This window comes from Labeo rohita, chromosome 23 (assembly GCF_022985175.1).
Source record: "Labeo rohita strain BAU-BD-2019 chromosome 23, IGBB_LRoh.1.0, whole genome shotgun sequence".
Taxonomy (NCBI): domain Eukaryota; kingdom Metazoa; phylum Chordata; class Actinopteri; order Cypriniformes; family Cyprinidae; genus Labeo; species Labeo rohita.
Window position 1 is genome coordinate 14,130,508 of NC_066891.1, and position 24,719 is coordinate 14,155,226.

The 24,719-nt window shown below is 34.0% G+C and overlaps 1 protein-coding gene across 17 annotated transcripts in view; it reads left to right on the forward strand.

The window, feature by feature from the left end:
* hspg2 (heparan sulfate proteoglycan 2) overlaps positions 1-24,719 on the forward strand; it is a 127,901-nt gene that overhangs the window by 39,118 nt on the left and 64,064 nt on the right. For 11 of the 17 annotated variants that reach the window (XR_007825539.1, XM_051097222.1, XM_051097224.1 and 8 more), the window contains exons 4-20: positions 12,610-12,719; positions 12,977-13,035; positions 13,407-13,567; positions 15,552-15,590; positions 16,426-16,554; positions 16,773-16,946; positions 17,066-17,185; positions 17,313-17,444; positions 17,943-18,087; positions 20,530-20,687; positions 20,936-21,106; positions 21,264-21,430; positions 21,613-21,792; positions 23,394-23,590; positions 23,845-23,989; positions 24,095-24,222; positions 24,333-24,419. Coding sequence is in view for 16 of the 17 variants with exons in the window: in XM_051097222.1 (XP_050953179.1) it covers positions 12,610-12,719; positions 12,977-13,035; positions 13,407-13,567; positions 15,552-15,590; positions 16,426-16,554; positions 16,773-16,946; positions 17,066-17,185; positions 17,313-17,444; positions 17,943-18,087; positions 20,530-20,687; positions 20,936-21,106; positions 21,264-21,430; positions 21,613-21,792; positions 23,394-23,590; positions 23,845-23,989; positions 24,095-24,222; positions 24,333-24,419 (2,302 nt within the window). In the remaining variant the exon portion in view is untranslated. The remainder of the gene's footprint in view (positions 1-12,609; positions 12,720-12,976; positions 13,036-13,406; positions 13,568-15,551; positions 15,591-16,425; positions 16,555-16,772; positions 16,947-17,065; positions 17,186-17,312; positions 17,445-17,942; positions 18,088-20,529; positions 20,688-20,935; positions 21,107-21,263; positions 21,431-21,612; positions 21,793-23,393; positions 23,591-23,844; positions 23,990-24,094; positions 24,223-24,332; positions 24,420-24,719) is intronic. The other 6 variants (XM_051097225.1, XM_051097236.1, XM_051097238.1 and 3 more) reach the window with 3 other exon arrangements.

Below are 24,719 nucleotides of genomic sequence, written 5' to 3' on the forward strand. Positions count from 1 at the left end.
GGTGGTGCAGTTGATGTAATGCTGTGTGTCAGGGCTGCAAAGATGATAGTTATACAGTAGGATTGGGAGATGTGGAGGGGCAGCTGCGGTTATTTTGGTTTCCATTTTGTTGTGGTCCAGCCCTCTCAGAGGAGGCCATATACATTCTGTCAGGAGAAAAGAGCAAAGAGCTGAGAAAATGAAGAGAATGTTTGGAGCAGTCATCCTTGACTGGTGGGTCACGACCTAAAAATGGTCACAAGTCTGTTCTGATAGGGTCATGAACAGCAATAAACAAGAAAAAGAAAAAAAAGAAGATATATAGGTAGGGCCCTATGATTTCCATGATGCGGAAAACGGACTGAATTGCAGAATCCAGTAAAAATATAATTTTCGTTTACTACACACACTGAAGCGCATGTGACGCTCGCTGCGTTCTCAGCCTCTGCCACCTTAAAACATGAGTACATGAACACATAAAATCTCTAGAACTGCTCTGAGAGTCATTTCATGGCCATCTCACTGTTGCTTTTGAGAAAAACTATCATCATATCATATCTAAACAGAAACTTAAAGGTCTTCACAGCAAACAGTTAAAATAAAAGCTTGGTTTAACTTGAAGAAATTGTGACAGAAAAATATGACTTGTGATATTAGTACTACTACTACTAATAAAATATTTATTAAAACATTCATTTTTAAATGAATATTTACCAGAAAAAATGTAAAAACAATGTAAAAACATTATTTCTGAAAAAAAAAAAGAAAGTAAGTAATAAAATAATAATTAATAAAATCAATCAATTAGAGATGCTTTTGATTACTAAAATGTATTGAAACTACTAAAATGGAATGCGGTACAAATAAAACTGAATTTGACCGTCTGAATTTGACACATTTAATAGGCCCTAAAAATGTATTTTTTGTTAAACTTTTAAGAACATGTTGTTAAATTGTGTAAGTTTTTATGATTTCAGTTAATTAGACATGCATTCTGTTTCATTTTTTAATCTAACCATTAAAGCAGAGTCTAGAAAAATTTAAATGGAAAAAGTTTTTTAACAATGTTGAATCATTTTTTACAGTGCAAGGGAGAAATTTTGAGGAAGACTGTAATCATTTTTATTTTAATATTGTTTTATTAGGCTGAACGTGTATTAATAAGCAATTTAAAAATGTTTATTATATATAAATGTTAATTTATTAAGCATATCAATGAATGTTAATTTCCAACCTATTTTGGGTATTTTTTAAGCAATAGTTGAGTTAAATAATAGTGATGGGATCATCGGATCATTTAACTTTTGTCACGTCGCACTGAACCTATGCAGTCCGTAACTTACCAGAAACAAAAATTATTAGCTCACCTCTCAAGTCTACAGGTTAGTGTAGTTCATTCCCAGCCCCATAGGCTAATATACACAGTTCCGGAAACAGAAATTATTAGTTAATCTCTCGAGACTTTGAGTTAGAGTCGTTCGTTCTTTTGTCACGTGCCCACTTCCCAGCTAAGTATCTTACAACGAAATCAAACATTATATGTTATTAACTGTATGCTGTTATTATATGTAGGTATCTTTGCTTTATCAAAGTGATTTTACAGATCACACGGATAAAGGTTAAAGACTCTTTATTACCACATACAATGTTAAAGGATTACTCCACTTCCAGAGCAAAAATGTACAGATAGTGTATTCAGCCCCTTGTCATCCAAGATGTTCATGTCTTTCTTTTCTCAGTCATAAAGAAATAGTCAGGATTTCTCTTCATATAATGAAGTTCTATGGTGCCCCTGAGGTTAAACTTCCAAAAAGCAGTTTAAATGCAGCTTCAAAGGGCTCTAAACGATCCCAGCCAAAGAATAAGTGTCCTATCGTGCGATATTCGTTCCGCTTTTCTCAGTGTGGAAAGGCCTTTAGGGTAAGTCGAAAAACTCACATCTCATTTTCTCCTCCAACTTCAAAATCGTCCTACATCGCTGCGGAAGTACCGACCCAGTGTTTACAAAGTAAACATGCAAAGATCAAAAGCCCTTTACAAAAAAGGTAAAACAGCGATGTAGGATGATTGTGAAGTTGGAGAAGAAAATGAGATGGGAGTCTTTCGACATACCCTAACTGTCATAAACTGGAAAAACTGAGTTTACGCAGACCTAGAAAAAATGAACGTTTGAGGATATAAATTGTAAATCTTTTTTTTTTTTTTTTTTTTTTTTTTTTAAAAAACAATCGTTTCGCTAGATAAAACCCTTCTTCCTCGGCTGGGATCATTTAGAGCCCTTTGAAGCTGCATTTAAACTGCATTTTGGAAGTTTAAACTCGAGGGCACCATAGAAGTCCACTATATGGAGAGGAATCCTGGATCGTTTTTCTCAAAAAACATAATTTCCTTATGACTGAAGAAAGGCAGACATGAATATGACAAGAGGCTGAGTACCTTATCAGTAAATTTTTGTTCTGGGAGTGAACTACTTCTTTAACCATGACAGAAATTCACAAATGTATAAATTGCGAAAAAATAAAAGCTAGAATTTGAGACCAGAAACGCATCACTTTAAATGTGTTTGTACGGAATTAACTCACTTCTGTATTCAAATAGAAGAACTCGAGATAAACTAATCGTTTCTCCTTCCAAAACACTGAATTGCGTCTATAGGGCTGTCACGGGACTCAAACCCGAACTTGAAGACTCGAGTTGTGACCTGATAATTTCTGTTTCTGTAAAGAACCAATAGGATGGTGAACACGAAATGAACGAATCCCTTTCTGAGACGACTCATCGTTCCTGAGTCATATTAAAGATTAGTTTAAATTGAATGAATTGTTCATGAATGACACATCATGAATAAATAACACTACCCACAAGGTTAAACATTTAACTCGAGCGCTGGCTCAAAACAACTCAGAACTGGGTTGTTTTTAACCCAGCTTTTTTTATGTAAATAGCTTTCCTCATAAACTTCAGCTTTCAGGCTCAGATACCGCCACTCATTGTTATGACAGCAACATGTGCGTTGCCTTGGAAAATCTTGTCCTCCTCCATAGGAAACATTGCTTCATTTCTCTCACTGGACACATTTGCAGTCACAAATGTCCTTACAATATGAGACTCACAACGATGCACACAGTATTTGAAAGTCATTGAGGTTACCCATCATTGGTCACATCTGTAATACATGTAGATGTTTCAATTCAGAAGTTATGATGATTAAATTAGTAGACCTACAGTGAATGAGCTCATTTTACTGCTAATGGAAACTTCCTTGCATTCACCATAGAGCGTTTTTATTGTACTTCAGGGGTTTCCTGCAGAAGGCTTGGAAGTGGCCAAGTAATAATCCATCTTATGGGATTTATAAAACAATTCGCAGCTTTGCTTCCAGTGGCTAGACTATATAAATAATATTCATTGTTCAAGTGATCAACAGAAGTTAGTGGAAGATACAGTACAGTAGCGAGAGGGAGATGGACGAAGAGAGAGAAAGAATGAAGTGTGTTCGCGCTTGTTTTATCTTTAAAGGAATAAAGAGCGCTAGCTTTGTCTCTGTGTGATAGCACACTAAGGGCTTTGTAGTGTGAAATTGTCAGGAGCAGTTCAGTACATAAAAGGACAGTTCTAATAGTGTCGCTTCTTTCAACTCGGCACTTTGATTTTTATGCAGGACGGCTTTGAATTTGTGGATACCTCATTAACACCACTTAGCGTGGGATGGAATGAACAGCAATACATAATCATAGCAATTACGAAAACTATCTCTCAACCACGTTAGCGCTCTGTACCGACTACGTGGATGGATGTTCTTTTATGTTATCTTTCATAAAAAGTTTGTGCAAATTTGCTGGTATTCATACAGGAGCTTGTTTAGAGATCAATAAGAAATCCAGCTTGTTTCAAAGTACTTTTTTAATTATTGATTGCATTTCCTTTGTAGGTCTTGTAGTGTAGTCGTAGCAGGAGATTTATGTTGCAGTGAAATGTAATTAAAATAAATAAACATGAAAGATAATTGATCTTCACACTATATAATATGTTGGTTAACCGCTTCTGGTTCCCACTGTGGAATTAAAGGGACAATTCACAAAAAATGTGCACATTTTATAATCATTTCCTTGCTCTGTTTTTAGTTTAAACCTGTATGACCTTTTTTTTATATATATATTTTGTAAAATTACTTATTTATTTATTTATTTATTTATTTATTTATTTATTTATTTATTTATTTATTTATTTATTTATTTATTTATTTATTTATTTATTTATTTTTAGTTTAGGTAGTTTAATTTTTTATTTTATTTGTTTAGTTTTAATTTAATTAAATTATTTTTATTTTAATTTCAGTTTTATTTTAGTTAAGTTTTAATTACATTTTTTATTTTATTTTTATTTTTATTTTGTTTATTATTTCATTTCATTTCATTTCATTTCATTTCATTTCATTTCATTTCATTTCATTTCATTTCATTTCATTTTATTGTCATGCAATGAAAGTCATTGGGGTCCAGTGTGATGCGTTTTTGTAAACTAAATGAAAATAAACTAAATAAACTAAAAAAATGTTATCATTTGTTATCAAAAATGTTAAATGTTATCAAAATTAAATATAAATAATAGAGGAAACCTAAAATGAATACAGCAAAAAATAAATAAATAAATAAAATAATAATAATAAATATAATTGTTAATAAATAATACTAAAATAAACTACTTTTGGACAATTTTTTTTAACAAAATAAATAAAACACTGGGACTTTAGTATTCTTTTGGACCCTATTGACTTTCATTGTATGGACAAAACAGTTGAAAGATTTTATAGTTGTTAATTAATAATACTAAAATAAACATTTTAAGTTTTATTATTTAATTTAATTTAATTTAATTTATTTCTATACAATCAAATAAAATTATAAAATTGTTATCATTAATTGAAATGAACCTAAAATGAAATATAAATAATAGATGAAAACTTAAAATGAATACAGCCTATACATTAGCGCATATATATATATATATATATATATATATATATATATGTATGTATGTATGTATGTATATATAAATATTAATAAATATTATAATTGTTACTAAATAATACAAAAATAAACAATACTTTTGCACCCCATTAACTGTTTTATTTTATTTTATTTTATTTTATTTTATTTTAATAACTAAAATAAATAAAACACTAGGACTCCAGTATTCTTTTGGACCCTATTGACTTTCATTGTATGGACAAAACAGTTGAAAGATTTTATAGTTGTTAATTAATAATACTAAAATAAACATTTTAAGTTTTATTATTTAATTTAATTTAATTTAATTTATTTCTATACAATCAAATAAAATTATAAAATTGTTATCATTAATTGAAATGAACCTAAAATGAAATATAAATAATAGATGAAAACTTATATATATAGATGAATACTATATATATATGTATGTATATATAAATATTAATAAATATTATAATTGTTACTAAATAATACAAAAATAAACAATACTTTTGCACCCCATTAACTGTTTTATTTTATTTTATTTTATTTTATTTTAATAACTAAAATAAATAAAACACTAGGACTCCAGTATTCTTTTGGACTCCATTCAGAAAGAAAGTAATAAATAATGCAGTGTTAATACTAAAAATAAAAAAATATTTCGGTCCCCATTTACTTATTTATGACTCCAGTATTCTTTTTGGACCCCATTAACTTTCATTGTATGGACAAAAACAGTTGAAACATTCTTTAAAATATCTTCTTTTTTGTTCCACTGACGTAAAAACGAAATGTCATACAGGTTTGAAACACAATGGGGATGAGTAAATAATAACAAAATACTCTACGCTGGGAACCAGAAATGGTTAATCAGAATATTCTGACGTCCAGACCAATTATCTTTGCCATGTTTTCAAGTACGCGGGAGCAAACAGGATGTGGCCCTCCCACTGGTTGCCTAGAATATACCTTGTCTCTCTCTCAGATACACCCGTTGAAGAGTTAAAAGCAGATAGTGGAAGTATGGATACTGGCTGGAGTGGAGGATATCCTGCGAACTACAATGACTTTACAAGATCCCACCAAGATAAGTGTAGCTGGCATTAAAAATGGGCTGAGAGAATTCTTGCAGCGATCTGTGTCTTCACAGACAGATTTTAATCATATGCAGCGTCGCCTCTGGCTCAGTGCTTTACTGTCAGTGTTCTGCTGTGCCAGAGGAATGTGACTCCTAAACACGCACAAATCAAAATCTGCCATTCAAAATAGAAAACATGCATCAATTTAAGCGTGACTCCTCCAGCTGGGGTATTTTTTTTTACTAAGTCTCAGGCTTCTTATATTTTTTTCTAAACTGTAGCAGTTTATATGCATCTAGCCTTCCACTTTGCACCTGTAATGTAAAATCTGCTTTTCTTCTTATGTTTCATCTTGAATTTGTTTCCTCACCGTCCTTGAAATAAAATCTCCTCCACACACGTCCTGTTTCTCTCCTCTCGTTCCATTCACTCTTTGCACAATGATTTTCCTTTGACCCTTTCACCCCAATTCCTGATGCTGCTGTTTTTTTCCATGTCTCGGTCCTCTCGGGACATCTTGGGCCCTGGGCAGCATGAGTACAGTAGGTCGTGTTCTCAGTTGAACTCTTCAGTTATGTCGCTTTATCTTCAGTATAGTTGCTTCCAAACAATGGAGTTTGTAACACCCTGTTTTGCTCTATTGCTATTTCCAAGCATGTCAGTGACACATAAGAGCATTTACAATAAAGACAAAATGTTCTAAAAGAAAGAGGAAATGTAGTTTGTGCTAAATATTTAGAATTATACTCTGAATTTATGTTTAGGTTTCATATGGTTTTAGAAAAACTTGATTCCATTTTCAAGAAATTCAATTTAAAGGGATAGTTCACCCAAAAATGAAAGTGTTGTCATTAATTGCTCACCCTCATGTTGTTCCAAACTCATAAGTTCTTTGTTCATCTTTAGAACACAAATTAAGATATTTTTGATTAAATTCAAGAGCTTTCTGAGTCTGACCCTGCATAGACAGCAACTGACACGTTCAAGGCCCAAAAAGGTAGTAAGGACATCTTTAAAATCAAATAAAATGTTATTTTATTTTATTTTTTTATTATGGTTCCCACTGTGGAGTTAAAGGGACAGTTCACAAAAAAAAGTACACTTTTTGTTATTATTTGCTTGTGGAACACAAAAAATATTAGTTTATTTTGGTCTAGTTTTATTTTTAGTTAAGTCTTTATTTTATTATTTTATTTTGTTTTAGTTTTTTATTTTATTTTAGTTCATTTTTGTGTGTTCACAAAAGTACTTTGAAAACTGACACAGAAGAGAATAAATTATTATTAGAAATCATTATTTTTGTTTTCTTTGTGCGCACAAAGTACTCTTGTAGCTTTATTTTTTTACATTTTTAGGTGAACTATCCCTTTAATGGCTCATGTGATGTAGCAATAAATAATAAAATATTTTCCTTACACATTAAATACATGTGAATATTAGTCAAGGTGACCTTTTTAAAAAATACTTAAAAATATATTTTTCAGGTTTTTTTTTTTAAACCGATATCATGTTTGGTAATTTATAAATGTCTGTGTTTAGAATAATATTAAGAATAATATTTAACAATATTAATAATTCATAAATATTCCTTTTTTTTTCTGTCAAGTCACACAAGTTATTTTAATCCTTTCCTTGCTAGAGGATTCCAAGAGGTCCACAGGATGACTTAAGTTTTTAAATTAATGAATCAATATTATTATAATAAAATGATCCAAAATCAAGTTGTAAACTTAAATTATAATTCTTTTCTCCCCTCAGTAACTGTTGATTTTATTCAAGAACAGTTTTTGAATCTTCTGGAATCACAAAATGAACTGTTTTTAAAGGGATAGTTCACCCAAAAATGAAAATTCTGTCATTATTCACCCTCATGTCGTTCCAAACCCATAAGACCTTTGTTCATCTTTGGAACACAAATTAAAATATTTTTGATGAAATCCAAGAGTTTTCTGACCCTGCATAGACGGCAACACAACTACCGCATTTAAAGCCTAGAAAGTAGTGCTGCAAAACGATTAGTCGTGATTAATCGATTCAAAGTAAGTTTATGCTTACATACTATATGTGTGTGTACTGTGTAAATTTATTATGTATGTAAATACTTACATATATATGTATATATTAAAAAAATGTATGTATTTGTATGCAAACACTTATATATAAATGTTTTACATATAAATCTAACATTTTTCATTAATATATACATGTATGTGTGTATTTATATATACATAACTACACTGTAAAAAATAAAAAAAACAATTTGTTGAGTAAGCTTAAAATAATTTGTTACCCTGCTGCCTTAAAATTTTAAGTTCAGTCAACTAAAATAAGTTTAGTCAACTTGAAATGTTAAGTTGTACTAAGTAACGACTTAGACATTTGTGTTTACTAAACTTAACAGATGGGTAAGTAACCCATCTGCCTTAAAATTTTAAGTTGATTCAATTCTAAGTTGTCAAGTTGAATAAACTTTTTTTGAGTTGACTGAACTTAAAATTTTAAGGCAGCCAGGTTACAAATTATTTTAAGTTGACTCAACAAATTGTTGAGTTCCTTTAATTAATCTAACATATCAATACATCCAAATTCTGGTAATGAAAAGTTTAAAAACAAGCATCTTTGGCATTGTTACTCTAAAAATACCAGAAATGGTTGGAAACCACTGCTCCATAACACAGTTTCCTGTTTTTTTTTCTATGTGTTTCTGCATGTTGGCTGCGCCGCATGAATTTTCACATTTACGCTCCAATTTGTACATTCACACATTTGCTTGTACGATCTCAGAGCAGTAAACAGGTTATGCACTGCCATGCTTGGAGTGTGAAATTCTGTTTAGTACCAGAACGACAACAAGATGCCCTGCCAGCTGGCTTTGTGGCATTATGATGGATGGAGGTTTTCCTCTCGCAAATGCACATTTGACATTTGGATGGTCTGCGTCTGAGAATAGACTGGTGAAAAATCAGCGAATCTCCATCCAAGTGCATTCCGCAGAGCTGCAAAATAAGACAAGAAGACTACTTTGAGTGTTTGATTCAGTGTGAAGGGTTCTTGGAGGGAGGAGGAGGAGGAGAGAAGGGAATGAAGGTCGAGTTGAAAGACTCGTGCTTTAAAGGCCAGACAGGCAGCATTGGCTCAATCAGCTCTTTGTCTTCCGTTCGGGCCTCCGTGCGTCCCGTCGAGGGCTCGGCCCACAAAGCTGCCAAAGTTATGCTGTTGTATAGCGAGAAGAGTTTATGAATTAGGCATTTGGAACGCTTTGTCTTTTCCCTTGTCCGAATTTGGTTTTAATGCCCTCGCTAGCGCTCGACTGGGGATTTCCTAAATGGAAAGACTGAATGGGGCTTTGCCCTGTTTTGGAGCGAAAATGTGGTTTCTGAGTTGTAGCCTTATTAGCGAGACGAGATTACGGGCTCTGGGAAGCCTGAGCCGTCGAATGAGAGAGGCTGATGCTTTAACAGTGTGCCCACACAAGCGATTCGATTAATCACGGGTCAGTGTCAACACTTTGACGGGACTTTTTGATGTTTCCTTTCCTCCGTTACGTCACCGTGGCCAGACTATTACAGCCTGGACAAAAAGCAGTCAGTCAAGACCTTCTGACACTCTCACTTTGTTTTCATCCCTCGCTGTCCTTTAATGACCAAAGTTAACTTTTTTGGCGGTAATGAAAGCGGGAGTGGAGGTTGCCGTTAAGGAAGCAGGCGACCGTGTATCAATGTATTGCGCAATTAGAAAAGATTGAGCTCCGGGCCACTTTCTTTCCCAAATCCTGTCAGCGGTAAGTGCTAATTTCCAATAAACCATGTGTGCACGGCAAATGCGTTTGACCGGACTGTGACAGCAGGTGTCCAGATGGTGTGAAAAGCAAGTTAATTAATCTCTGTGATATTTTATCAATTGGAATAAATCTATAAAGGCATTAAGAGGAGTAAAAGGTCAGAAGAGTCTGTTCGGGATATATGTGATACTGTATATAAGCTGAGTGTCGCATTAAACACGACTCTGCTGGAGAACTATGGCGAGTGGCAGCTAACTGCAAGAAAGAGCGCAAATATTGACTTCCTTTCTCAATTCGGTTTGACAAACTGAAATCGGGTAAACCCACCCAGGCGAGCTGCCGGGAGGGCAGTAAAAGGGCTGGAGCTTTTTAAAGGTTGACTTACTGTGAGGCTGTGGGCATAAGCTAATAGCGTGTATTTGTTTTTGTTATTGAACGCTTTTGCAGCAGCAGCTTTTGCAGAAGAATTGGCGCTGTCAATGCTGAAACCTTTTCTGAATAGATTTTGTAGTGCTGTACTTTTTCAGTGATTATTTGACCTTTTCATGACCGAATTCATCTGTACTGTACGTGTGCCTGCACCCGACAATTGTCTTTAGGGGCATGTTTGATTTCGTTGTTTTACCTACATGTTTATTCGTGTTCTTTTTTAGGTCTTAGTTTGTTTAGGCTGGTCTTTCTGGTCTCCCATCCTGGCCAAGCTCCTGCTCAGCTAATTTAGATGGTCAGCCGGATGCTTATTTAGGCTAAAAACTGGCCAAAAAAAGAAAATTTTAAACCAGCAAACAGGCTAGTTTTAATTAAAAAAAAAAAAAAAAAAAAAAGTATTAACAATGTAAGACAAACATGATATACTGGTACTAAATATTGGTCATATTATTATTTTGTTTTATTTTTTAAATGTATACTATCGGTTTTAATTATTATTGGATATGTTATGCCCGGACGGAATGCAGTCATAAAATCGGAATTTACTGTATAACGTGGAATATAAATATAAAAAAATATATTTTTAAATATAAATTCTGTATGTTCTGTGTGTCTCTTTGTGAATGAATGGTGCTGATGTGTAGTTTCATTTACTACACACATGCTGAAGCATGAATGACGCTTGTGGTGTTTTCAGCCTCTGCCACTTAAAATATGAGTACATGAACACATAAACATAAACTCTTAAACTGCTCTGAGGGTCACTCATGAGCATTTTACAATTTATTTTGAGAAAAACTATGGTCATATATACAAACAAACGTATTCACAGCAATCCATCAAAGTAATGTTTGGTTTAACTTGAAGAAATTGTGACAGAAATATATTATTTGATGTAATGACAGTCCTACTATTAATAATAAAATTATTAAAACATTTTTTTAAGGAATATTTACTAGAGAAATTATTTACCAGAATTTGTTTACCAGAAAAATGTGTATATATATACAAAAATGTGTATATATATACAAAAAAACATTTTATCATCTGTAATTAGTTGATTTTATATATATATATATAAAAATCAACTAATTACAGATGCCTTTGATGATTACAATTTAATGAAACCATTAAATGGAATCACAAAAATTTGTGGAAATTCACTGATACAAATAAACCTGAATTTGAGAGAAAAAAATGTAGTATTTCATAGGGCCATAAAAATGTGATTTTTGTTAAACTTTCAATAAATTGCTGTTAAATTGTAGACATTTTATGATTTCAATTGATTAGACATGCTTTTTGATTCATGTTTTTTTAATTTCACCATTAAAACAGAGTCTAGAAAAATTAAAGTGGAAAAAAAAAAGAATCCAAAAAATTAAAATGGAAAAAAAAGTAAAAAATTCAAAATAAAGCTGAAAAAGAGATTTCATAAGGACCTATATATATCAGATATATACATAGAAAATGAATAATTTAACAACATTTTAATCTTTAGTACATTTCAAAATGAATATTTTTATTCTGTACATTTATAATGTTGAGATGCCTTAATTATTTTGTATTGAACTTAAAATGATTTATTTTAGTTTTTATTTTCTTATATTTATTTAGAAAAAACAGTGCAAAATGTAATATTGAGCCATATATTTAATTATCAGCCATAACATGAAAATAATGATCAACTGTCTGTCTTCATTTGAATATCATTGCATCCTAAGAATTAACTTTCATATAATAAAAGTTTAAACTCCCCATGAATTCCAAATGGAAGATTTTTGGCTTTTAGTATGAATGTTAGCCTTAACGTTATGTATAAACTAGTGTGCTCCAAAATAATGATAATTATTTTTAAATTCGCAATTACGAGATAATATGGATCAACGATTTTGATGACATCACCCTGCACTTCAGCTTCACATCGAACTTTCTGTCCAATCAAATGCTCTCTAGAATCCAAAGCTTCCCACCCTCTACACTATCAATAAACGCTGAAGCTGCGATCTGAAATTGGTCACTTGTTTACAGAATTTATATTTTCTGTACAGTGAATTGTCCGTAGTGCACTATATAGTGGACAGGGAACAATTTAGACAGTGTATATATGCTTTCCATTTGGGCGAAAGAAGTCTTGTTTCTTGCTATGTCACACGAACCGCCAGTACATTACAGTAATATTGATAACAGTATTGATTTATATTGTCTATATTGTACTTGTCAAGTGAAATGTTACTGGCATATATTTTTATTTTTATAAACAAATGACTTGCTATTTATATGAATTACTATAATGATTATTCTCTAGTACTGTTGCTGAGTCTGACAGCCTTCTTCTTGTTTCTAGTTTACTATCGGGCACTGGTGAACTTCACAAACTCATTCCAGTATGGGCCTGAACTTGATGACATCAGCTCTCCCGCTTTCGGAGAGATATCATCTGCTATTGTCGATACGGTATGTGCGTCTACTCACGGACTGTGAGCTGAAGAAATACCATCAGAGAGTTTTCACAATAATAATTAGGGTGTGCTCCACCTGCATATTGTGTCATATTATTGATCACATGCCTTTCCTCTGATTTTTGTCTGTACTGTGTTAATGTTTAAATCAGTATTGAGCTGTAAAACTCAAATGTTGTACACACAGAGACTGAAGTACTTTGTAAGGCAAGGCCAGTATGTGGTGATTAATGGTGTTTATCTTCTCCACAGCTTGAGTCGGACTACAACAGAATACCAGGACAGCAGACCGTCAATGTGGTTCTCATTAAGTAAACACCATTTTCAGTTTCAAACACTAAGATAATTGTGTATGTTCTATTACATAAGGATAGTTAGTTTACTTTATAACCATTAGGGAACTGATTCTTTTTTTTTTTTTTTTTTTTTTTTTTTTTTTAATAATCGAATAAGCTCAAGTTCTTTTTGCATTATAGGACTTCTTATGATTACTCTGCTCAAAAACATCTTAAACCAGCTGGTTTAAGATGGTCTCCCAGCCTGATGTCAAAACCCTCTGTGAAAACAACAAACAGAGCAGCCTGAGCAGACTGGGATACCAACAAACCATCTTAAGTTGGTTTATGTGGTTTGCTTATTTGGACTTGTTTTGGTTAACTGTGTACTCTGTGTACTTTCGCAGGAAAATCGGCGAAGATGTGTTTGTGGAGCTGGACGTCGGCTCAGATAATAATTCTAATGAAACGCAGATCAGAGGTGTCCTGTTCTCAGTGGTTAAAGAGGGCACCATTGCCTCTTATGATACCTCAGTAATAGGCTTCCAGTTCAGGCGGCTTGGAGAAGGTATGTTCAGTTTTGTTTTGTTTTCCTAGTGATGACTAGCAATGTCATGATATCAGAAATTGGGTGATTTCATTATATTTATGTATAAACAAACAATATGACAGACTTTATATTTGTAATCTGATAGACCAATTTGGAGTAGGCTTTACAGTTACATCACCTGCAGTTGCGCTCGCATTGTGGAGGCAGAAAAACACTGGTAACAAGTGGCGGGAAATGGGTGAAATCCATGGAATAAGAGAAAAAAATGTATTGTTGTGTTATGTCAGAATCAGAATGCAAATCATTTTTATAGAATAAGGTCATCAGAAATGCCATTTGAAGCTAAACGCAGATGTTTAAATAGACAGAGTGTGGATGAAACCTGCTATGATTACTTCTAAAGCAAAATTTGATTTAAACAATTTGTCTACATAATATTCACATATGCAGTTTATAGGGGACATATTGTGTTAGCCCTACAGTTACGGCATGAATACTATTTAAAACAACAATATTTTACATATCATTTATCTATTTTATTTCACATCTCCTAGTTTGGACCTTATAACTCTATTTAAGTCAACAATAGCAAGTTTGTAAATTCTGAGAAAAAAAACAGAAATGTGGGATATAAACTCATGTTTCTGAAGTGAGGGGAAAAGAGAATGACAAAGTGATTTTTCTTATCAGAATTGTGAGATACAATCTCGGAATTGCAAGAATAAAGTCAGAATTTTAAAATATAAACTTAAATATACTTCTTTTATTCCATGGCTTCCATAGACTGCTACTTGAAAACCGTAATTTTCACAATAAACATCATCACGTTTGTAAACACTGAATTGGTCTGGAACATGAAAAAAGTTCCACAGTAAGTGGCGAGGCCACGCAGTCTGTGACAGACAGATCATTAACGGATGGTCTGTGTGGAAATATAGTACATCAGGCAGGACATCCAAATGCTCACTTATCATTCCTCAACCTCAAATATGGCTTTTCATTTGCACAATGTATGTAGTAGCAACTTTACATGGCCGCTCAATCTAATGTTAACCTAGAAAAATGTGGATGCTCACTGCATGACAGATGGATGTGCTGTCATTTTTGGTCATACATATAAAAGTAATACATCTTTTGAATCTGTAAAGACTCTATGTCTCAGATTATGTCATCCATATGAAACATGCATACAGGCGCATCACTACTGTGGAGATGACAAGCCAGTTTTTGCCGAAAACAAAGAAATCACTAGTTTATCAGTAAATTATTAAAACATTATTGCAGTGTCCTTGCTCTTTTTCTCAGACACATTCAGAATTATTAGTTCTACCGGTGCACTGTGGCAACCATTTTTTGTGCACTTGAGTGCTTATTAGGGTATGTAGGCAATTAAAGGCTCATTATTATGATTTATATGGCTATTAATAAACGTGTGACTACTAGTCGATCAGAAAAATGTTTAGTTGAGGGCAGCCCTAAAATAAACCCAATTTGTTACTATTTACTAATTATTATTAAGCTGGCTTGAGAAAGCCACTGAAATCCTATTTAAACTTACTATTATTCTTTTTCTTTTTCTTGCTGACTGATTGGACCTTCTTAAAAATGAAAAATCATAAAAATCTAATAGATGGAATGTTCAAATCTTTAAATTGCAACTGTCAAAATTAAAATTTAAACACAGTGAGGCCCTATTTACACTAGTGCGTTTTCGTTTTAAAACGGCGTTTTAAAAGGAAAACGATCCTCGTCTGCACTATCTATCTGTCTGTCTATCTATCTATCTATCTATCTAACTATCTGTCTTAATTGTACGACTCTTCTCGTTTACATTAAATTGTCAAATCGAATTATTGTCAAATCCAAAACTTGCATTTTTATACCTTTGTCTTTTACACTTTATTGTTTATATAACTATTAATTTTTGCAGTTACGTTTGTAACTATTCATCATTCAGCAATGCAGTATAGATAATGTTGTCTGGTTATGGTCTGGTTCATAGCTGATCCTCCCCCTCCGGTGGTGCCCATCGGTGTGCCAGGTTTGTCCTCAACCAGGTCTGCTGCATGGAGACAGTATTGCATTAGAACACAGTCCAGTCTTGTTCATTTATGAGAACTGAAGGAATTCTCAGCAGTAGTGGCTGGATAAAGAATGAAACCTTTATGCATGTGTGCACTATGATGAAGACCTGAGTCTGACGAGAAGAACAAAAGGCTTTGCATGGCTTGTCATGGATTTGAAGTGAAGCTGATGTCAGGAATGCACCTATCTTTGAAGTATCGTTTTCAGACAATATAATGTGTTTGTGTTTGCAGTATCCACTTTTGTTTTTCGTATGTGTTGGAACTGAATTTTTTCCCTATCTTTTAGATAGAGATAACAGATAAGAGAACACAAGACTGGATAGAAAAACCAGAATGAACGTACAGATTTAAACTGTGGCTTTGTTCACGCTACACATAAATCAGGACTGACTGTCTACATTTAGCAAAAAAAACTGAAATCTGACCTTTCCTTCAGATTGTGGATTACAAACAAAACAAACCAGAACAAAACCAAAAGACAGATTTTAATTGGATTTCAAACCACATGTGGATTTACTTTCTAAATTTTGTCTTTTTTTTTCTCTGCTACTCAGACTATAAAACACATTTGTTTTGGAATCGGATTTTGGATTTTCGCTGCCTGTGTGAACAAAGCCCTTTTGTGTCCTCTTGAAATGGCAGATCCAGCATGGCAAGGCTATGATAGGCTTGCACTGAATCGTTGAAACATCTTTCAACAATGCATTGTGTACAGTTTTTCTTGGATCCCTGCACTGCATTACATACATTGCGTCACAGCATTGCATATGTCTGTCTCTACCACCTCAGTGATCCCCGTTCCCAGAGAATGCTTGTCAGATGAGTTCAGATGTCAGGACGGGCTGGCGTGTATCCCTCTAGAGTATGTGTGTGACAAACGGCCTGACTGCAATGACTTCAGTGATGAAATGAACTGTGGTGAGTGAAATTTGGCTCAGAAATTAGTGGCATTGCTTTAATTTGTATTGTTCTTAATGTTTTATTTTATGTTATGTTGCTTTGCAGTGCAGTGCAACATTAATTTAATGCATTGCATAGGATATTTTTTTAAATAATATTTAAATAAAACAAACCAAAAATTGACTTTAAAAGCTACTTTTTGTAGATAGCTCTAATTATATAATTTGTTTTCAAAGCCGTTGTTCCTGTACGCCCTACTCCACCTACGCCTCCTAAAACCAGACCCCCACCTGGCCCGGGACCCTGCCGTGCAGACCAGGCCACCTGTCAGAACGGACAGTGTATTTCACGAGACTATGTGTGTGATGGCGAAAGGGATTGCGCTGATGGCAGCGATGAGTTCAGTTGTGGTAGGACATACGGCAGTTTCATTTATCACTGAATTCAAACCACTTATGTATAATCAATCATGTTATGCTGGTGATAACATTTGCCTATTCTTTGCATTTAACTATTTTTAATTGCAAAGGAACTCCGTCTCCCTGTGAACCCAATGAGTTTAAGTGTCAGAACGGCCGCTGTGCCCTGAAACTGTGGCGTTGTGATGGAGATAATGACTGTCAAGACAACTCAGATGAGATGAACTGCCGTAAGTTTGTTTGAAAACTGTTATTATTTTTGCAGTTACATTTGTTGCCAATATAGGCACAGAAATTACATACTTTGGTTAAACTCACTTGGCTAACAATTGACTCTTTTTTTTCTTGTTGCTTCAGCCACCAAAGCTCCTGGGGACACATGTGCCCCAGAGCAGTTTGTGTGTTTGTCTGACCGCACATGCATTCCTGCCAGTTACCAGTGTGACGAGGAGCCGGATTGTGCCGACCGCTCTGATGAATACGGTTGTGGTAAGGCGTTACAATCTAATGAATCTTTAACAAGTAAACATTGGTTGTCATGTCATTCCAAACACCATAACTCTTTTGTCTCCACTTTTCTTTCACTGTCACACTTTCTAACATTGGCTTTCTAACATGGTTGCTTCTTCCAAATCTTGAAATGTATTTATAGTCAACATAGAAAGATTCATATTCACCAGCTTTTTCAATAACATATAGATCTCATCTCCCATTTATCTTGTGCTTGTGGCTTATTTAACAGGCGGCTTTGGTGTTGTTTCTGCCAGCAGTGCCTCCGGCTCTGGTTGGCTAAACTCACTGAATGAATCTGCCAAATAAAACTTGTGCTGTCACAGGCTGCCAATTTAAAAATCAAAGTCTTGCTGAGTATGTGTAGTTTCTTGTGTCCATATGTCTCTTTTACTATGTTAGCATTCAGATATGTGGATTGAAATTGAGTGTACTGTTAAATGCTTATACTGTATGTTCGCTTTTATCGTACCCAAGCACCACCCACTGTGACCATCTCGCCGGAAGAGTCCATCATCGCAGCACGGGGGGATACTGTGACCTTTACTTGTTCTGCCATTGGTGTGCCTGTTCCCATCATCACATGGCGTCTTAATTGGGGACACATACCAGCCAATAGCAGGTAATAAGCATTGCAGATTTAAAAAACTCTAAAATGATCAATATGTCCACAATCTATAGCTGGGTTTCCATTCAAAGTGGCGAATTTAAAATTTAAAATTGAAATATCACATAAAACATTTGCGAATAAGCACCGTTTCCAAAGAGTCAAAGAGAACAAAATCATCACTTTCTGATAAACTTACACTAAATATCACTAAGAAAAGTAGAAGAAGCCACTGAATGTAATAATTTTCATGTATAATAAAGTACTTGTGCCTCAGAGCAAGCCGACGAAGTACAATAAATGCAGTCATTGCTTTCGGAGTGGGTGCCTGCAGTCATGTAAGACAGTTCTGGGATGCAGTTATACAGATATGCAATTATTAAAATACTTTGATGACAGGCATTTAAGAATGATCATGACATTTCAGATGCTGGTTAGTCAGGTTATGCCGTCCCATCGCGCAAAGTCTCATGATGGCGTTTCCATCACTCGTTTCTCATGCGATATTTTAAAATGAGCATAAAAACTGGGTAATGGAAGCATACCTTATGGTAAAGTCATATAGTCCATATTCTCTTAAAGTCTGAATAAATGCAAAGTGAAGAATACTTGCGGTTTCATTCATTCCTGTTGTATTCCCAGAGCTGAACTCTATAAACGGGTAAATTAGTAACTTCAGCACTAGTCTAAATGAAAACAGAGGGCAATACTCAATATACTTAATAAGAAACAGACTGTTGTTTTTTGGCAAAAAGGTTGTGAACTCTGCTTTCCAATTATTGAACTTCAAAGTAGTTATTTTCTGATGTTGCTGCTTTGCCGTTATTATTTGTCATAATAATTATTGTATATTATTAATATATAACCAGAGCTATATTTAATTTGCCCCTCAGCATGTACTTTCTTTCTGTGTTTTCATTTCTAGGCTATTGTAGGTTTTTCCTACACATCTGTCAGATGTGATTTTATTATTTTTTTAAATCATTTTTAGTGTATAGTTTTGTATTTGGTCATAATCATAATCATAATTCATAATCATAATTCATAATTTATAAATTATTGCAAATTTCAAGATATATATATATATATATATATATATATAGTTATATCTCAGAGCTCTAAGTTTATTTCTCAGAATTGTGAGATATTGCAAAATAAACTCAGTTCTGAGATAAAAAATTCTGAAATTTTCTCACATTTTTTGTATCTCACAATTCTTACTTTTTTACGCAATTGTGAGTTTATATCTCGCAGTTCTCGCAATTCACAATTCACAGTTCATCTCAGAATTGTGAGATGTAAACTTGCAATTGCGAGTTATAAAGTCCAGTTTTGAGGGAAAAAAAGACTGACATGCTCTCAAAAATTGTTATTTTTCTTTATTAGATTTTCCTAATGGACTAATAACTGTACAGTTAGCCATGGAAACCCGTTTCTGCCACTGAATAAAAAATAAAAAAGGATAATTGTGACTTTTTTCTCACAATTCTGACTTCTCGCAATTGCAAGTTTACATCTCAGATGTACATCTCTGACTTTTTTTTTTTCTCAGAATTTTAAGATATAAACTCAGTTGCAAGTTGTATAGTCTGAATTGCAATATATAAACTCATATTTCTGAGAATTAAACTCATAATTCTGAAATATAAAGTAGCAATTCTGAGAAATAAAGTCAAAATTGTGAGATATAAACTCTCAATTGCTAGTTATATTGTCAGAATTGCGAGATTCTCCCAATTCTGAGAACTAAATTGTGACTGTGAAAGTAACAATTGCAAGATAAAAAAAATCAAAATTTCTGACTTTGTTTCTCGCAGTTGCGTTTTTTTTTTTAATCTCGCAATTTTGACTGTCTTTGTCAGAATTGTAAAGATATAAACGTGCAATTGCGACTTATAAGGTCCAATTTTGAGGGGGTGAAAAATGGTTCTCAGAATTAAGAGTTTTTATCAGAAAGGTCAGAATTGTAAAATGCAAACTTGCAATTACCTTCAGTGGCAGAAATGGGCTTTCACTGATAGCAGACTCATTTGTCAGAAATTATATTTCCGCAAAACTATTATTTTAGTAAACAACCCCAACTAATTACACAGATAAAATCAATCAAATTAAATACCCAGCAGAAAAAACACACACATACAAATGTGTAATTCAATAATTAATATTAAAATAGTAAAAATAAGTGAAAATAATCTGAGTAGGCTACTAAGTTATGAGCATGAATATGTGAGCATTTAAACTAGTAATAAAATATGTTCATTTTATTGAAATTAATATTAATTAAATTAACAAATTAAATATATGATTGATATTTAAATGAAATATTATTTCATTGGAACCATTCACATGGGACATTCTTTCATTGAAAAATAGCTGGACAGAGTACAAGGAATAAAACATGAAATAATAGCCAGGAAATGGGTCTCAGCCCTAATTTCAACATTATTCTTTTGACAGAGTCACAATGACCAGTGAGAATGGGCAAGGAACGCTCACCATCCGTGATGTGAAGGAAGGTGACCAGGGCGCGTATACCTGTGAGGCCATCAACGCTAAAGGCCTAGTGTTTGCCATTCCTGATGGGGTCCTAAACCTGTCTCAGAGACCAAATCCAGGTACTGCACCAGCTCCATATGGTGCGAACACCTTTGGATTGCTGTGCATTTTGTATTATATGTTTGTTCTTGTCAGATGCTTTCTTTCATGAAGAGACCATGGATGTCATCTTTTATTTGCGAGACACAGGTTATCCTGCTGTTCTTTGAACTCATGTTGTAACATTGTGGTCTCATGACTGTGAGGCAGCTCAAACCTGACGGTGGTGGTCTTTCCATCCTTTGTCTTCCATGTTGTTCTTGTCCAGTTGTGTCATCCTCTCTGTACGCGTTAGCAGGTAACTGCCGTGATGGACACTTTAGCGTGGGCGATCACTGCATGCCATGCTTCTGTTTTGGCATCACAAAGAACTGCCAGAGCACCAGTCGCTACCGCAACCAAATCACACTGCGCTTCACAGAGGAGGACGACTTCAAAGGTACTCAACATAATTACTTATAAGAACAGTTTACTAAACATTTAGACGTAGTATATAAAAATATTAAAATATGATGCAGTAGGCTTTATTGGGGTTAAAGTAACTGGGCTCAAAAATATGATGAACACCTTTCTGTCGATCTTTTTTTATTCCACAGGAGTCAATGTGTCGCTTCCCAGTCGCCCAAGCACTCCACCACATCTCTCGACTACTCAGATGTTGATCAATCCAGAGAGTGAGGAGTTCCAACTAGTGGATCTGTCTCGCCGTTTCCTCGATCAAGACACCTATTGGAGTTTGCCTCGCCAGTTTCTGGGCAACAAGGTTTCTTTCCCCTTCACAATACACAATACATCCTGTAGTTTCAATACCGTTTTCATCTTCTCCCTATTATTTGCTGTCTCTTCTCTCACTGTGAATATTCAGATGTTGTTGCTTGATTGTCTTGGAAAGCTTGTGTGAAATATGCGTCTTGGTAATTTGGACACTTTGTCTGTGTTGTACAGGTTGACTCGTATGGAGGTTATCTGAGGTTTAAGGTGAGTTACTCACTGCAGCGAGGTGGATCGGAACCAAAGGAGAAACCTGATGTTGTGCTGAGCGGCAGCGGGCAGAAATTTATTTACCGTAGAGGAGACCCCACTTTGCCTGACACAATCAACCAAAGAGAGATCAAGTTTACAGAGGTAAGCCGCATATGTGAAATGCTTAAATATATAAAATATATACTGCTGTTCAAAAGTTTGAGATCAGTACGATTTTTAATGTTTTTTTTTGTTTGTTTTGTTTTATTAAAGAATGCTCTGAATGCTTTATGCTCATCTAGTTGCATTTATTTGATTAAAAATACAAAAAAAGTAATATTATGAAATGTTATTGCAATTTAAAATAACAGTTTTCTATTTTAATATACTTTAAAATATAATTTATTTCTGTGACGCAAGGCTGAATTTTCATTAGCCATTACTCCAGTCTTCAGTGTCACATGATCGTTCAGATATCATTTTAATATGTTGATTTATTATCAGTGTTGTGCTCTTTAGTATTTATTTGGAATCTGTGATACTTTTCTTTAAGATTTTTTGATGAATAAAAAGTTAAAAAGAACAGCATTTATTCAAAACAGAATTTGTTTTAAAATAAATTCAGTTCTTTTTAATGTTTTATTCATCGATTTAGCCTTAAAAAGTATCACAGGTTCCAAAAAAATATTAAGCAGCATAACTGTTTCCAACATTGATGATAAATCAGCATATTAGAATGATTTCTGAAGGATCATGTGACACTAAAGACTGGAGTAATGATGCTGAAAATTCGGCTTTGCATCACAGGAATAAATTCTGCTTTAAAGTACATTAAAATGGAAAAACACCATTTTAAATTGCAAAAATATTTCACAATATTTTTGTTTTTCTTGATTTTGAATCAAATAAACGCAGCCCTCATGAGCAGAAAAGACTTATTTAAAAACATAAAATGTAAATATATGAACACAACTATTTAAAAAGTTTGGAGTTTTATGTTTTTGAAAAAAAAAAAAAGACATTTCTTTCAACAAGCCTTAATTTATTAGATAAAAAATAAAGCATTAATATTGTGAAACATTATTAGAGTATAAAATAACTTTTGTATTTTAAAATATTTTCAAATGTAATTTATTCCTGTCATGACAAAGCTGAGTTTTCAGCATCATTACTCCAGTCTTAAGTGTCACATGATCCTTCAGAAAACATTTTAATATGCTGATTTGGTGTCCAAGCATTATTATTAAAGTGTTTTTAACTGTAATATTAATATTTTTGTGGAAACAGTGATGCATTTTTGAGCAGAAGGTTTAAAAGAGAACAGTATTTATATGAAAAATAAATATTCAGTAATGTTATACTGTATATGTTTTTAAATGTTATCTAAAAATAAAAAAGCAAATCAAATCTCAAAGTTTTTAATATGTATTTCAAGAAATGTAAAATTGTAATGAATTTGCAGTATTGTCAGCTCTACGATGCTAAAACATTGGTGTAAGACTGACATATTCAACTATTTTATAACGTTTTACAATAAGGTTCCATTCGTTAATATTAGTTAATAGTTAATGGTTAATAGTTAATGTAATAACTAACATGAATTTATTAAATGCAACTAATGAACCAATTTGTGAAGTGTTACCAACTATATTAATACCATATTAAGTGATTCTCTATTGTTATTTTGTTTTAAAATAGTTTTGCAACAGCGTTGCTTGTTTGTGTTATGTATGGTGGTTCACCTCTCCGTCTCTGTGTCTCAGGAAAACTGGCAGCACTCCTCAGGGCGAGCAGTAACTCGTGATGACCTCATGATGACCTTGGCCAATTTGGAAAGCATCCACATTCGCACCATTTATGACAACCGCATGGCCAGTGTGGGCCTGAGTGACATCAGCATGGATACCACCAGCAAAGAGTTCACCCTGCAGGAGAACCCGAGAGACGTGGAGGAGTGCAGGTTAGTGTGCCTTTAAATCAACAGATAGGATTACAGGCCTGTCAGAAAACATAAAGCTCCTCTTAAATCACCTCTCGGAGTGCTGTGAAGTCACGTTCCTGTGAATAAAAATGATTGCACCCCATGTTTTTGGCTAAAAACTTCACATATTTTATTTCTGTTTACCATTTTGTATCGTCTGTGGACACTATAAGAGCAACTAAGAATAAGCTGTGTGAAAGTGTTAATCTGTGTGAACTGTTGATCTCGCACAGATGTCCTGCTGGGTATTCGGGCCTGTCTTGTGAGTCTTGCTCACCTGGTTTCGAGCGGGTACCTGGACCCTACCTGGGCATTTGTGCTGGTTGCAACTGCAATGGTCATGCCAGTGCCTGTGACCCTATTAGTGGACACTGCCTGGTAAGGATAAGTGTTTCTATGCATTATAAATATGCAGATAACATACGCTTCATCAGTTAGTAGATTACTGTATGCCACACACTAAGTGTAAATGTCATGTGACAGAGTTGTCAGCATAACACAGAAGGACCTCAGTGTGACAAATGCAAGCCTGGCTACTTCGGTGACCCAAGTCGAGGACGATACGATGACTGCAAACCCTGTCCTTGTCCATACACAGAGACGTCTCGACGGTATGTGATGATATATTGTTATTATAATAGTAATTATACATTTTTAAATGGAACTTTGATTAAAACAACATGTGTTAAAGTGTTAAACTGGTCTGTTGATTTGTTCAAAGGTTTTCTGATACTTGCTTCCTGGACCATGACAACCAGGCAACATGTGACGCCTGCAGACCCGGTTACACCGGGCGACGTTGTGAGAAGTAATGGAGCAGCTCTTTTGCATAAACAGTAGAGGTCAAAAGTTTACATACACCTTGCAGAATCTGATGCTTCAGAAGGAAGCAATGCATTAAGAGCCAGGGGGTGAAAACTTTTGGAAGTTGAAGATCAGGGTAAATTTAACTTATTGTGTCTTCTGAGAAACATGTAAGTATCTTCTGTAGCTTTAGTACTAAAGTGCTAAATGAAAAAAACCCTGGCTCTTAATGCATTGTTTTTCCTTCTGAAGCATCAGAGAGTGTTTGAACCTTCTGTAATAGTTGCATTTGAGTCCCTCAGTT